This window comes from Heteronotia binoei, chromosome 10 (genome assembly GCF_032191835.1).
Source record: "Heteronotia binoei isolate CCM8104 ecotype False Entrance Well chromosome 10, APGP_CSIRO_Hbin_v1, whole genome shotgun sequence".
Lineage (NCBI taxonomy): Eukaryota > Metazoa > Chordata > Lepidosauria > Squamata > Gekkonidae > Heteronotia > Heteronotia binoei.
The window spans coordinates 68,553,962-68,570,422 of NC_083232.1; the positions used below are offsets into that span (position 1 = coordinate 68,553,962).

The window sequence follows — 16,461 nt, forward strand, 5'->3', positions numbered from 1 at the left end:
GTGGGGGGGGGGCAAGTTTTGCGATCCATTGCAATATATTGGTGCCCAGCATAACCCAGTGCCATTATGACAATGCAAGCAAAAGGAGAACTAATGTCAAATCAGGGAATCCCCGCAGTTATAATGTGCAGAATGCCCAGCAGAACCCAGTGCCACTGCCATTGTACACTTAAAAGGACTGCTCTCAAAGTGTAGAGTCACAACAAACCCAAGTTGGAAAGGAGGGATTTTGCAAGTTCTGTGTAAGAAAATAGGAAGGGAACCCTGCCAAAGGGAGGTTGGGAGTGAAACTCTTGAAATTGACATGACTCGTTTGAAACTGACCAGTTTCAAACGTTGAAGTTTGTTAAGCATTTTGATTGAGTGGAGATTTTCTCTGGAAATGGATCCATTCAGAACTGGCACAAAGCCAGGAACAGCTTGAAAGTTAATGGAAAGTTGATGCTGGTTGACCTGCTAGGAACTTCACTTCATGAACTAGCCAAAGTTTGTCACAAACTTTAGTTTGTGAGCCACTTTGTATCCATCTCCACTTGTCAGATCTTGGCAGGGTTGGCCTTGGTTAGTACTTGGATGGGAGACCAGCAAGGAAGTCCAGGGTTGCTATGCAGATGCAGGCAATGGCAAACCACCTCTAAATCTTTCTGGCCTTGAGAACCGTACAAGGTAGCCATAAGTCCACTGCAACCAGGTGGCACTTTCCACCACATGGCATCCCTACGCATTTTCAGAATCAAATATATTTGTCAAAATCTAAAGATCAATGTCTCACATGCCAAGTTGCTTTTGAAGCAAACACAAGTTTCAAGAAACAGTCACATGGCAACATGTCAGTTGTTCAAAAAGGAAAAAAAGCACTTTCACAAACGACACATAAGACTTGTGGCGATCCCTAAAATAGCACCCCCATTTATGTATATTCTGCTGTAGTAAAGAAACCAAACCCCATAACCTTGATCTATGAAACTCAGTTAAAAGCGCTCATCCAAGAAAAACACCAGTGTCTTCCTGTTCAAAACCGCTCATCATAAAAGGCATAGGGTCTTGTGTAAGTCATTGCACTGAATATCAAACTGAATTTAGCCTAAATGAATGTACAGTTGTTCACACACATATATGTCTAAAAGAAATAATTAGCCAAAAAACAATTCTGTTTTCCAGGACTGGCAGATTTGCAGAACTGGCTCAGAAGAAAGTTATTTAAAAAGCATGAGTGAAACTAATACTTTTGTCAGAGCAAAACGTATCTACTTTAAGAAAATGCACTGAAAATCTATTTAGAGCTTTTATGCCGTGAATAAATAATTTATTAAGGGAGTACAGATGCTGTATCTACCCAGTAAACAGTAGAAAATGAATAAGGCTGGTCTATGTAAAAAAACCCTTATTTTAAGATCATTATCCTGTACAGTCCGAGGACAATTTTTGCTGCTTCCTTCATTATAACCACATTCAAGAAAAGACATATAATCATCGAGTTCCCCCCCCCCCCACAAATTTCCCCTTCAGGAATCCCCTCTTTCTAATTTCCCCAAAACTTTTTTGTGTTCCACATTTATTCGATTTAAGCTCAAAAATTAAAAGCTCTGAGGCTCAGCTGTGGGCCAAACTGTTCTTGTGATATGGTCCAAATAATAAGATGCAGTTTAAATCTCAAATGAGTTCAGGATAGTTTGCAGTCATATTCCAAAGGAGGTGTTAAGTTTTATTTTGAGTTAGTTTATTGATGGTGCACAAAAGAACAACAATTGATTGATTCCTTTCCAACAAAACTAGCAAATCCTCCCCATGAGGTTAATTTGTAAAATGGCATCAAACTAAAAAGGTTGGGAGATTGATATAAATTAAGTGCCTGCCCATGTTGCATATCAACTTTCCAACTCTTCAAGCAGCTTTTTTGCATTACAAATGATTAAGTGGACATTTTCAATTTACAGAATTACAGTGACTTTTAAACAAAATCCAGGCATTAGATACTCCAGTATGCCACATTATACTGTGAACAGCAGTCTTACATTGTGTGATATAATTTTTCATTTGTACAGTTCCCTTTTACAAAGTTGGGCAACACAAAAGACATTGGCTGCTTGTCCTTCTCTGAAAGTGTTTCAGCTCCCTAGTTCCAGTCACTGAAGGAAGAGGCAGAGGCAAGTTTAGATTATCCAAAAAACCCGAATACATGGCTATATTTGGTGTCTTCAAGATGCTTCACCTTCTGTAGGGGATGTAGGGGATGTCGGAGAGGCCAGATCAGGTTTTCGTGACATTCTGTCCAGTTCAGCTTGAACATCTGTTAAGACAGGCTTCTGGCCTATATAAAAAGAACACAGAGGGAAAAAATAGCAAAACTTTTTTATGAGTTGTACATTTTCAAGCGAATTCCTTCAGATAAAACAAATACAACTTGTTTAAACAATGAATAGGCAACTACAAATTGTATACTTAAGAGTCACTATTAAGTACAAGCTTTGTAAAAAAATGCTGGATTCAAAATGGCAGTTTCTGAAACATGTTTGAAGCGTGGTCAAGAGCGCAATCCTAAAGATTCTTTCCAGCGAGTAAACCCCAATGAACACACCCAAGTAGGCCTTGAGCAGACCCTGCTCAGGATTGCTGAGAAACACTGCTATTCACAGATATGGTTGCCAGTTAACATACCATACGTAGGCTAGTCTCCTGTTTAAAACTGTATGCAATATTTCTGAATACAACACTATATCAACATAATCTTATAAATATACACCATTCTAAAGCTAGCTATATTGATAGCTTCTGTGTCTTCAGAGGTGCAGACATCCTCTTACACGTCAGAGAATGCACATGGAAGGCTCACTTGCTCAAATGTAGACTAACATCAAAACCTTTCCATCTGGAAAGGTTACTTCCCCTCAGTGTTCTCTCTAAGCCATGGAGTCCTGTGAGCAAAAATTCTACTTTGTGAGCTACTGGCATTATAGTTGTGAACTACTGCATAAATTAGTTTGCTCTGGAGTAAAGACAAAAATGTGTGAGCTGGAGGCCAAAGATCTATGAGCTAGCTCACACTAATTCATCTTAGAGGGAACACTGCTTCCCCTTCCTCAGCACTTTCTTGCATTCTTGGGCGGCGCATTACTTGTCTCACAACCTTAACAGCTGATCACACAGTTTCTTATGCCTGGTTTGTCTTTAAATACTGATGTAGATGCTGTATTAGACACATACAGCCTCAGATTCCTCTTTCTTTAGATCAGCAGAAACTGGAAAAATGCCAGACCTTGGGGGGGGGGGGGGGGTGGCTTTCCAAGTAGGGCCTGGGTGGGAATATTCCCTACATCCACTGATTCTTCTGTACAGATGCCTGACACACCTGAATTTGAACTGACACAGCAAACTAGGAAAACACATTTAAGAACATAAGAGAAGCCATGTTAGATCAGGCCAATGGCCCATCCAGTCCAACACTCTGTGTCACGCAGTGGCTAAAAAAATTATATATATATATATACACACACACACACACACTGTGGCTAATAGCCACCGATGGACCTCTGCTCCATATTTTTATCTAAACCCCTATTGAAGGTGGCTATGCTTGTGGCCTCCACCACCACCTGTGGCAGTGAATTCCACATGTTAATCACCCTTTGGGTGAAGAAGTACTTCCTTTTATCCGTTTTAACCTGTCTGCTCAGCAATTTCATTGAATGCCCACAAGTTCTTGTATTGTGAGAAAGGGAGAAAAGTACTTCTTTCTCTACTTTCTCCATCCCATGCACTATCTTGTAAGCCTATCATGTCACTCAGCAGTCGACGTTTCTCCAAGCTAAAGAGTCCCAAGCGTTTCAACCTTTCTTCATAGGGAAAGTGTTCCAGCCCTTTAATCATTCTAGTTGCCCTTTTCTGGACTTTCTTCAATGCTATAATATCCTTTTTTGAGGTGCGGTGACCAGAACTGCACACAGTACTCCAAATGAGACCGCACCCTCGATTTATACTGGGGCATTATGATACTGGCTGATTTGTTTTCAATTCCCTTCCTAATAATTCCCAGCATGGCGTTGGCCTTTTTTATTGCAAACGCACACTGTCTTGACATTTTCAGTGACTTATCTACCACAACCCCAAGATCTCTCTCTTGGTCAGTCTCTGCCAGTTCACACCCCATCAACTTGTATTTGTAGCTGGGATTCTTGGCCCCAATGTGCATTACTTTGCACTTGGCCACATTGAACCACATCTGCCACGTTGACGCCCACTCACCCAGCCTCAACAGATCCCTTTGGAGTTCCTCACAATCCTCTCTGGTTCTCACCAAATTTGCCCTTAGTTACTACTGTAAAAGCTCTAATCTTTTGCCTCATTCTGGTGCAAAAATAATGCATCTACTAAATGTCTTGGGACAAATTCCACAAGAACATTTCTCTGATACTTAAGTCTGCAACTCAAGTATTACAATCCAGCAAAAGGCTGTTACTGGGAGAAAAGCATCCTTCCCGATACATCTATAACATATGTGCTTTGGCATATGCATTGTTAGAACCTACCCTATATATACAACCTCACATTATTTATTTATATCGAATTTTATATTCCGCATAGTGCAAACACCACCAACACAATTCAGCATTATTGCCAGTAAACACGCTGAATGTTGGATGTTCCAGTTAGTAGCAGATCCAGACTTTAACTGTTGTTTAAAAGGGGAGGGTATTAGAATCCGGGCAGTACTTCATGTTTGCTGCTCTCTGCTTCTGCTGTGCCTTGCACTCATCTCTGCCACAGCTTCATCCAGAGTTTAAACATTTCCCGAACCACATATGTGCTATGGCAGAGGGACAGTGTTGCATCCTTTTACTTTCCCAGCCAAGAAGGCAACATCATTTCAACAGTGTGGCTTCAGTTCTTTTCAGTTTTTCATTCTGAGCCTCTGTCATTTGGTATGAGAGAAGAGGCTAACTGAAGAAACATTTTTCTTCTCTCAAGGCTCCTTAGCTGGTCCTCAGTTGGGACCACTGTTATATCCAAAGGGGATCTTTGGATCCAACAGTAGTCCCAACTGATACAAAACTGTATGCACTTAAAAATACTGAACTCAACTGAATTGTCAGAAGTTTTACTGTCAGATACTTTATATACAGTGCAGTTTATATCAGGCTGTATCCTGAAACAGCAATCCTGATCCAGCAATTCCTATGTGCCATAGGAGCACTGCATGTGTGTAGTGTTCAGACGCTCCATAGCTGGCTTTCAGGAGTTTTACTTAGTAGTTCCATGTTGGATCATGCTCTTATGTATATCTCCAATTACTTAGACAGCATCAATCATATGCTTGGAAAAAGGAGAAACTGAATCCAATTACCACATTTCATAGAATCATAGAGTTGGAAGGAATCTCCAGGAGCATTTAGTCCATCCCCCTGCACAATGCAGGAAATTTGAAAATACCTCCCCACACACACACACATACCCAGTGACCCCTGTTCCATGCACAGAAGGTGGCAAAAAACCTCCAGGATCCCTGGCCAAACCGGCCTAGAGAAAAATTGCTTTCCTGACCCCAAAGTGGTGATCAGCATTTTCTTGGGCATGTAAGAAAGGGCCTCATCATCCCTTCCCTCATCATTTCCCATTCCAAAAACTGATACTGTCAAAGGGTCAAAGCACCAATCCTCTTTCCTGTACTCAGACAATTCCATGCACAACAATGTAATCAAGCAAACTCAATAGTCTGTGGACTGGAGTCCTGGGGCTCATACAAGTTGCTAAAATTTAACAATTAAAAGATAAAAACAACAAAGAGTACAATAGCTAAATAGTAGCTAAACTTCAGAGGAACATTTTTGCTTCCTTATATTTAATAATATAAGATGACTTGCTCAAAACAAAACCACAGCTTAATCCTTGTTTTTTTCTATTTAGTTCAGGATCAATGATGGTACTCTTACCTGACTTTTTTGCTGATGGTGGCAAGTTGCTGCCACCACCACCTCCAGTGCCCCCTACTCCTCCAGGACTACCACCACCACCGCCTGGTCCCCCTGGGGAGCCAGTTTTCTTGCTTAGCAAACTGTTGAAGAAGTTTGCCAGGACTCCTTCGCTTGTAGCTCCAGCTAAAAAGTAGTAAACAGATATGTTTTTCCAAATGTGTTAATAATGTGTGTTCATTCAATTTAAAAAAAAATGAAAATCCAATTATATCTAAGTGATGATTTTCTCTCTTACTGGTAGAATGAACCTGGCAAGAATACCACAAACTATACTATAAAGGATAAATCCAGTGCATTAGAACCAGAATGGTTCCCTCCCCCCACCCCCAAAAAAGATAGACTACATATTGAAGGTTAATTAATGGATCAAATGGTTTCTCCCCATAAACAAGGGGCATTCTCATAAATGAGAATCACTGCATTTCATCTAATTCATATTGGGAAACAAATTCCGTTTCATTACATCAAAATTATGGTAGCTCTCATGGCTGAAACATAAGCAACTTCTTCTCATGTAGCAATCCTAAGAACACTATCCTGGAAGCAAGCCCCATTAAATAGAACTGAATAGGATTCTGAATAGACCTACATAGGGTTGCTCTCTTAGTCTGAAATCTACACAGACAGCAAGTTCTGTGCCAGCTAGAAAGAACATTTTAGGCTAACAGATGTAAGTGCTACATTTACTACTGAATATTAGGCTCTCGTGTGCCCATGTTTTACCTTTCATACTAGGATCAATTTTTTTGGATCCAGCAGGGATGGGTGTAACACTGGTGACGTTGGAGGTTACTGATCTGTTTGGTGTCCTTGGGGACCCTCCAGGAACTCTGGGTGAGGTATCCTGTATGGAATTTGAAAACAATAAAATACTGAAGTTAATTACTGTCCTTCTCAAACAGAAAAAAATCATACTTAAAAGTTACATGAAATGCTCATAGTAAGAAATCTTGAAATTAATATATATATATATATATATTTTGTTTGTTTGTTTGAGGTCAATGTTACTGGTGGGAATCATAGTCACAGCAGCTATTCTCAAACTTTTAAAGTTGGTCCACACTTCTAAATTTACTCTTTTTAGGACCTACTTGTCAGTTAGTTCCATGTTACTTTCCCCCTTCCCAACAAAAACCGCAATAATCTCACATCAATTAACTAGAAACAAGTTAAGTGTTTTATTTTAATTTTTAGTATTTGTAAATAGGGATGGGCACAAACTGGCTCATGAGCCAAAATTCAAACTTGGGCTGGTTTGAAGCCGCTGAACCAATGTTTGGGGAAATTGCCTTCCCCAAAGATTTACCAGCAGGCCCGAATCTAGGATTTTTTTCTGGAGGTGCCATGGGGCACCAATTTAATTTATGGAGCTAATTTAATTAGGCTCAGAAATTACATTAGGGAGTTGGAAGAACCAGTGAGGCTTGGCAGACAGGTGCAGGGCAGAAAAGGAATGAAGTGGGGGTTAGCAGGTGGGAAGATAGATAATGAAAACCACTGCCATCACCACCAGCCTCCTTCTTCACTCCAGCATTGTGCCCCAATAGGAGGTATCCAGAGGAATCAGCTCTGATATATGGTCGATGTGCATGCAGTGCAGTGAACTGGGCAGCCCCAGAAGGTGATCCAGCCACTTGGTAGACCCTTGGGGTCTCTGGCTGCACCTGGTGCTTGCAAATGAGAGGACAGTGCTGTAGTGAGCCACCTTGATATAAACAAATGCCTGTCTTGCCTCAGCTTGCCCTCCTGAACTTCCCATCCCTTCCCTCCTCCTGCCAAGATACCACTGCTGCCGCTGCCTCCCATTAAGGGCTTGCCTGTGCGGCTGAAGGAGTCACTCCAGGCAGCAGGGAGGAGCGGGGAACTGGAATAGTGGTATGGGGGGCAGATTTGAGAGGCGGCACCAGGCAACATCCCCAACTACTGGCCCTGTTTACCAAAATTTTCTCTGGTTCAGTTTGGCTGTTTGGGACCTTTTAAACCTAACAGCTGAGCAGTGCAGGGTCTGCAGTTGAGCTGTTAGGTTTAAATGGCTGCAAGTTATTTTGCCAGTTTGTTTTACTTCCCCCCCGCTTCAAAATGACCATAAAAACCTAACAGTGGCACAGGTCTGCCTATCAGTCCTTCTGTTTAAATGGTTGTAAGCCATTAAACCCTTCCTGGGTGATTCCCCTGAGAAAGGGGGAACTGAACTCCCTGGACCTGCTCGGTTTGTGTGGGGGCCTTTTGACTCATTTCAGTTTGGGGGCTACCCCAAACCAAACTGGTTATTTTAGGTTTGTGCCCATCGCTATTTGTAAACATACAGCATTATCAAAATATAATCTGTTGATCATGGCCATTCCATACACTACAAAAAGGCAAACCCAGACCTGCCTTCAATCTTCCCAAAACCAACTTTGATCCATTAGCACAAAACTAAATATAGTGCTTAAGGCTTAATATTTACTACTAACCACTGGTCTTCCAGCTGCAGTAGGTGGTTGTTTTGCTAACAAAGACTGCAAAACAAAATAAAATACACACACTAAGAATTTTGACCAAACAGTATATTTTAAATAAGTATTTAACAGCATATTTCAAAAACTTGAGACTGTTTTAATGAAATACAGAACTGATCATTACCTGCTGCTTCATAAGGAATACCTGGTCATCTTCTGCTACTATTTCTTTCTCATGTACAAACTGCAGTAAGAAAAACAAAAGCATTTAAAAAAAGAATCCAACAACAGATTTTTTTTAAAAAAACCAGCAAAATCCTTCAGTTCTTCTTCCCCCAACAAACAGATGACAATCAGAACATTATATAAGATGGCAGTGATGCTACTTAGAATGGCACTCTACAAGGCAGAGGCCCAGCACCAAATCTTCATGTCCTGCTTGTGGGCTTCCTGGAAGAATCTGGCAAGCCACAGCTGGAAAGACAATGTTGGGCATAAATATTATGCATTACTTATGTCATATATGTGTGTATTAAGTGCTGTCAAGTCACTTCCGAGTTACGGTGATTCTATAAATATAAAATAAGTAATACATAAACATGCTTATGTTAGCTATGAAATACAACTACTGTGAGTGTCCCATATGTCAACCAACATACAAGAAGAAACTGAAAACCTCATATATCTCCTTGTTTACACCAGAGATTTCAGTAATGCATTTCATTCTTTCCAAATCTCAATTCCTAATGGTTACCTTATAGTATCCCAAATGAAAGCTGAAGTCTATCATGAGGCTTCCCAGTTTGAAATATGTCTACATTGTGGTGGCACATTGCTGATTCTATTACAGCACTCCGTCCAGGAAACATGAGCGGGAGGTACATCTTGTTTGAAAGTGCCAACCTGGTCCTAACAGATTCCTTTGAATTGTGTCTAAAGTTTTGTGCCAGTACTCAGATTCCTTTAGGTAAATCTCTCCATGATATGCCCCCATCTGATCCACTGTCACTATGCAACTCTGCTAATTAGCAGCTTCTTACAGCACTGCTGAAATGCACCTAGCAACAGGAGCTGCTCCTGATACGAAAGTAATGGTCCTCTGCAGGGAGTTGATGCAACAGTCAGTGAGCTCCTAGTGCTCTAAGCTACGATGCTATGTTGGCAACATGGTTGTTTCTTTTGTGTTTGATCCAATTTATTTGTTTGGATCAACAAGATAATTGTTTATGTTTTATTATGGTTGTATTGTCTACAATAGCTTGTATGTGTGATACATTATTTCAACATAAGAATCAGCTGTATCTTTTCAAAATGAATTCTACAGTTGACTGCTGATGAAGATATCTTTGTCAAAATGTGTTTAGTCTTTTATAGCGATTGCTAATATGAGTTTAATATGATTGATTTGCTATATTTATGCATTAAAGGGGATTTATGTACTCTGTTTAAAATGTATTAGGATTGTTATTACAGGTCAGTGCTTACATGATGGTATAAAGTGCCATCAAGTCACAGGCACCTTATGGTGAGCCCATAGGACTTTGGAACTTACTTCCAAATATACTTTAAAAGCCTCTACAGCAGGGGTGTCAAATATCCAGCCTGTGGGCCAGAACCGACCCGCCCAGGGCTTTAATCAGGCTCTCAGGGCTCTTTTCTCCCCTCCCCACTTCTGTCCTCACTGTTTGAAGCTCCAAGGCTGACAAAATTCCCTTTTCTTTCAGTTACCTGCCTTTTCTGCCTTGTCTTTGCAGGCTGCAGCACAGACAAAGTTGCAAGGAAAACGTGCAACAGACTCTTCGTCAAAGCTGCGGGGAGAACATGGAATGGATTTTCCATTAAGGTCCCTGTGCCCAGATTGATAGAGCCCAGGGACCTTGATGGAAAATCCAATCTACATTTTCCTTGCAGCTTTGTCTATGCTGCAGTGTGTTTAAATGGAGTTGTCATCAGTTTTCTTTCAGTGTTCCTATATAGACAGCTGAAGCTCAGGCTTCCTGATGGCGTTGCAAATAAAAGGATGATGCTTTGAGTCACCTTGTCTCTGCACAGCAGACCTGACCAAGTAAGTACTCTAACCTGGGAACTCACAGCCAAAGGGGCATATTATACTGGAGAGCCATTACCAATCTGAATAGACCCAGGTGGGAGGGGAGGGGAAAAGCTTGCAATGCCATTTCATTGTTTTCCAGGCTCAGAGAACTTTATATTTTAGTTTCTGCTGTGATCCTTGTGCTTTTTCTTGATGTTTTATTTTAAAAATTGCATTGCCAAAGAGTTTTAAGCATGTTTGTATTTTAAGTTTTAAAAAATATCTTTACAAAGGACACAGACAAACACAATTAAAGTTTATATCTCTGCTACCTGACATTACATTTTATGACACACATGGCCCAGCCCCAATAAGTCCCATTTGTGTCAGATCTGGCCCTCCTAACAAATGATTTTGACACCCTAGCTGTACAGTTATACCGGCACAAACAGGATGCTTTGCTGTAGTTTCACTGAATTTTCTATGCTTGCAAGCCAGACAGTATGCTAGAACTGGATGTTACCCTGAGAAATTTCTTCTAAGCAGACTGTAAAAGCTAAGTTACCTTTCTAACAGGTGGCTTTGTTATGATATCTTCAAAACTGTCTCCTGCTTTTAAAGTCTGAAAGTTCTCATGTAATATTCCAATCTTCTTTTCATTGTCCCATCCTGCAGGACTGAAGGCAAATACATTTAGTTATTCATCCTCATTCATCTTCAGTTTCTCCTTGTTCAAGATATGGTTCACTTTCCACCTAGTCTCATTTTGCACAAAAATATCTCCCCTGTTTAAGGCAGGGGTTGTCTTTTTAATGTTTTTAATGATCAGGTCATCAACCCATCAAGGTAAAACTGCTAAAAGCCATGTTGTGAGCTAGGTGCAATGAAATACACACAATGTGCTTAAAGCACTATCATACTCATGGAAACTCTTAAGATACAAGGAAACAAATGGAAGAAACTGGGATATATTTATAATGCAAAACATGTATAAAGAAGGCTAACTTACATAAATACTGCATCTTTTTCCACAACAAGAGCAGGTGTGTTGAAAAGAAATCCATATAATTTCTGAACAATATATTTATACACTAAATCAATATTCTTATTTTCCTTTACTGAAGTGTAAATAAGTGCGGCACCATCTGAATTATTTGTCAAAGAAAATGCAAAATATTGATTCACCTAGCACTGGCTATCAGAACTCAACAATGGTTTTTCATATTTCTGTAACATGCGACTCCCCATAAAAATATGGAAATTATTATTTTCTTACATTTGCAATTATACCCATTTTATCCTTGCTTTATCAAGCAAGTTAAAATTCTTTTGCAAAATGAAAATGGGTGCCAAATTTTAACCGAAATGCCTCAAACAGCAAAGCACTTTCATTTTATAAACAGCAATTTCTGATAAAACAAGTTAGTTTACATGTGACTATATCACTTCCACACAGCGGGAAGTCTGCATGTTGTCATGTGCACCTATGGTGAAATAGTTTGTGTGGAAGATTAGTATTTTTCTACATATGCATTAGCCCTCAAAACTTTAACTGTGTGATTCCCCAGTTCCCATTGATATGCACATATGGCCTGGCCATGTATCTCATACAGTCCATCTTGAATTCCCTGGAAGAAAAACTACTGCTAATACTCTTAATGACTGAATAGCCTTACACATACGTTGTCAAACTAACTTTGAACATAACAATTACAGCAAAAATGCACAAAACAAATTTCTGTTCACTTGTGTTTATCAAACAGCACATTTTTATGCCACGTGACAAGCTATTTTTCTGAAACAGTGGGTAACTTCAAAGGCAGTTTGTGATAAGGTATAGGAACCTACAGTTCCAAAAAACCAAAAGTTGTACTCCACTGGGCACACTCAAGCCCTTGTGCACACTTCCTTGTATCCCAATGCATAAGCATGCAACTTTAATTTTGTTTGTTTGCAGCTTTTATTTTTATTTAGCCTCGCATCATTATCCAGGTACCACATAAAAATCTGAGGGCAAAATGATGACAAAAGCTACCCAGCCACTTATGGAGCCTTGCAGATAATCTGAATCCAGGTTAAATGCTAAATACACAATTAAATTTTTTTAAAGGATACACTGTAAACAAAACCTTCGGATATGTGACTGAATGAAGTCAAAGTGCTCATCTCTGTAATCATGTTCTTTTTCCAGAAGACTAATGGCATCACACTGCAAAGTTAAGAAGACATTTTGATTAGTATATTTTCACAGCCTATCATAAATGCAATTCTAGAAACTCTTACTCTTAAAACAGTAATTTAATAATATTAATATTTAATAACATTGTTCTCTCAGTCAAGAATTATGCTGTTGAGTATCTTATATATAATAACTTGCCTTCCTCCACCAAGCACTGTGGACTGTAAAATTATCTCTATCACTGACATCTTTTAAAGGAAAACTGCTTCCAGCTTTAGTAACTCTAGTCCAAGTAAGTGTTTGGACCAGTCTAAAAATACACAGTCCCAGACTAAAGTTTGGAAGACTAAATTCAGTAGAAAATACATATTAATGTTATATCACAGCAGCCTATAAATAGACTTTCATATATGTATTAGATTTTCTCTTCCGTAAAATGTATTTTTAACAGGCAGGATTCAAGAAACTATTTTAGGCTTGTCCAAGAACATGAGTGGGTCCAGTGGCATTTATTTTTCCCCTCTGAACAGCATGACCCCTCCCACAAACCGTTTTGAGTGCCAGGAGTTTTGAAAGTGATTTGTTGTGTGATACAGGAGGCTGACATCCAACAAACTCAAGGCACAGTGGCTCCTTGAACAGACAGAACTAGTCATGTGGCTGTTTGGATCCTGACCAGTGTTAAGATTTTACAATATAACAATTTTAAAACTAAGAAATATAAACACAAAATAGATTTGATGTTGGGGTACAAGGCAGAAGGCATTATGTCTAAACTGTAACAGGGTCTAGCAGACTCTAAGACAAATCCTTTTTACCCATTAGATTTATCTCCAAAATATGGACAATAATTATCACTACACACAATTCTGTAATTTAGCTTCATGCAAAAATCATCTGAAACATACCTTTGTACAAACTACTACTACAGGAATGCCTAAGTTATATGTTAGTGTATCAGCACCCAGTGGTAAAATGACACTGTCATCTTTGTCTTCTTGTAGTGAAGTACTTCTTCTCTGTGGAGAAGCTGGAAAATCTTCTCCAGGTTCTGTGTATTCTTGAAAGTCTCTTATGACTGAGGGAAGGGGGGAAGCAGAAAAATTGGATCATCATGCCCCTTTACCAATGTAACTTTATTCTTAAAAGTTGTATCAATTATACAGCTTTGCTAGTTTCACATCAACTAGTTTCCCTAAATAAAGTATCAGTACGTAATCAAGGTTTCGGAAAAGCACAAACAGCATACTATGAATCATTGTACAAAGAAAATTCAAAAATGCCAAAAAAAACCCCCAAAACTCAAGCAATTCTTCCCTAGTACAGTATCCATCTGACGTGGGCTCCTACTTCCTTTTTGAATAACAGAATGGCTGGTGTTTTGGCAAAACAATAGTAATAATTTGAGGGGGGAGGGAAATGTGTAGGTACTAGAGCAGAAACTCCACATATAATGAAGTTCTTAACCATATACTGCAGGATGATGTGTCAATATAATATTTCAGACAAGTGATGGATTCCAATTCTGAATATTCCTTTCACGGAGAAAACTATACAAAGCGAAGACTAGCTCAGCAAGGAGAAAGGTTCTGGCTCCTCACTTAGCTTGCTGTTCTGGTGTTCTTATTTGCAGAGTGATTTTGAACACCAGGAGCACTTTACAACAGGATCTTCCATGTGGCACTCTCAAGTGGTACACATCCATTCTACCACATTAGTTCTGTGCCACTTCCTTGTTCTGTATATTCACCAAGAATAACACACAAATTCTACATTGCACTACACTGTAATAGAAAAAGATATGTATAGTATGTAGACCTCAGATTAGAAGTTCTATAATGGAAATGACTACAGTAACCAAACTTGAATTCTTTCATTTAGTTCAGACCAATTTTCTGAAAATTAAGTGATTACCTAATTTTATGTGCCCAAGTTTCCAATAGAGTCTTGTCATTAAAATTTTAGCCAATTTCTGATTTAGTGCCAGTATGCCCAAAGTTGGAATAAGGGCATTTTGAGCAACGAACATCTTCAAGATCAAACACAGCTAACATGTTACACAGTAGGAATTCTAAACAAGAAGATCTCCATTTAAAGTATTCATATGCCTGCTCTTCCTCCCTGCAACCAAGGACTCAAGGTGGGTAACAACAATATAAAGACAAACATTAAGACTACAGATATAAAATTATTAAAAAGCAACCTAAAAAGTACCTTATGACTCCCACCAGCACTATATTCCCACTTTGCCCAGACTGCCCCAAAACAGCTTTGTTTTGCAGTCCTGCTGGAAAAACAGGAGGATAGAAGCTCCACAACCTTTTCTGGGAGGCTATTTGAGGCATGGGGCAGCCACTGAAGAAGTCTGAGCACTGACTGTTGCAGAAATTGCTTTAGCTATGTAATTGCATATGGACAAATGACCTGGTTGGGATGAATGAAGCTGCCTTATAGGAACATGTAGGGACAGATAGTCCTTCAACCATGTGGGCTCTAAGTCATGAAGGGCTTTAAAGGTGAACAAAATCTTGAACTGGACCTGGAAACTAATCAGCACCAGTGAAGGGACCTCAAAATAAGAGTTACATGGTTCTGCTGGCTAGCCCCAGATCATAATACAGGCTGTCACATTTTGTTCTAGCTGCAGCTTTGGGATCACTTTCAAAGGTGGCTCCTTGTAGAGTGCTTAACAGTAATCTAGCCTTTAGGTTACTGAAGCATGCATCAGCATGGCCAGATCAGGGATCTACAAAGAGAGAGCCAGCTTCTTAACTAGAAGAAAAAGAAGGTGCCCTTAATTTGCAACTGACTCATGGCAACCCCAACCATTGGGTGTTCAAAGCTAGATATGAGCAGAGGTGGCTTGCCATTGCTTTCCTCTGCGTAGCAGCCAGGCTTCCTTGAAGGTCTCCCATCCAAGCACTGACCTAAACTAGATGTAGCTGGGGAGAAAGTATTTTTTTACTATCAGGGACACCCATTTCTCCAAGCGAAGACCAAAAATCTAGTAAAACTTCTGAACTCTTAACAGCCTTTCAGTGAAAGCTGCATGCCACTGATTGTAGAAAGAACCATCTTGTTTAAAAGCAGTGGCCCATCCAGCAAGCATCACCTCTGTCTTATCTGGATTCAGCTTCAATCTGTTCTCTTTTAGGCCACCACATTCAAACACTGGACTTATAAGCAGGTGGCTTATTCAGAGTACTGTAATATATCACTTGGGTGTCACCATCATATTTGATGAAAATCTAGTCTAAAACTTGACAATTGCATTAAGAGGCTTAAATATTTTACAGTCTCCCTAAATGCCAGCCTCATCATTTCCAGCTTAGACCTTCAAGAGGACTTATATGTGGAGAGATGCTGTTATCTTGTTGCTGTCAATTTTGTACCCCCTTAGTAGAATATTCTGGTCTCTCCCTGTTTCAGCTGGGATGTGAAAAGGCAGTAAAAGACAATAGGAGATGTGAAGCTCAAGACAATGCATCCACCTGGACTGATTTGAGACTATGTTTCCTGTCTCATTACCAATGCAGATTTCTCCACATCTACTACCTCTCTGCATATTACACCTAATCCAATCACACTCTTACTCTTTTCTAAAGCTGTAGCAATTAGAGAAGTCATTGGGGTATCAAGGATGGGAGAAAATGAGAAAAAGCTAAGATGTAACTACGTACCAAGGGTGTGGGCAAAAGGTTCTCAAATGCTAATCATTACTAGGGCTGCTTGCCCCATGTGGCCCCACCTTTTCTGATACATCTTCATGCTTATTTGGGGCATTATATGGTTGGCTCCCAAGCTTTCCCTTGACCCAGCTCAACCCCCTATCCCTCCCTT

At 39.8% G+C, this 16,461-nt stretch overlaps 1 protein-coding gene across 1 annotated transcript in view; it reads right to left on the minus strand.

Annotated features, from left to right (window-relative positions):
* Positions 1-1,679: 1,679 nt before the first annotated feature.
* Positions 1,680-16,461, minus strand: part of DYNC1LI1 (dynein cytoplasmic 1 light intermediate chain 1) — a 35,838-nt gene continuing 21,056 nt past the window's right edge. The window contains exons 5-13 of the mRNA XM_060248833.1: positions 13,530-13,699; positions 12,558-12,651; positions 11,452-11,587; positions 11,008-11,119; positions 8,595-8,654; positions 8,426-8,470; positions 6,693-6,813; positions 5,928-6,092; positions 1,680-2,311 (exon numbers count right to left, since the gene is read on the minus strand). Coding sequence (XP_060104816.1) covers positions 2,199-2,311; positions 5,928-6,092; positions 6,693-6,813; positions 8,426-8,470; positions 8,595-8,654; positions 11,008-11,119; positions 11,452-11,587; positions 12,558-12,651; positions 13,530-13,699 — 1,016 coding nt within the window. The 3' untranslated portion in view covers positions 1,680-2,198. The remainder of the gene's footprint in view (positions 2,312-5,927; positions 6,093-6,692; positions 6,814-8,425; positions 8,471-8,594; positions 8,655-11,007; positions 11,120-11,451; positions 11,588-12,557; positions 12,652-13,529; positions 13,700-16,461) is intronic.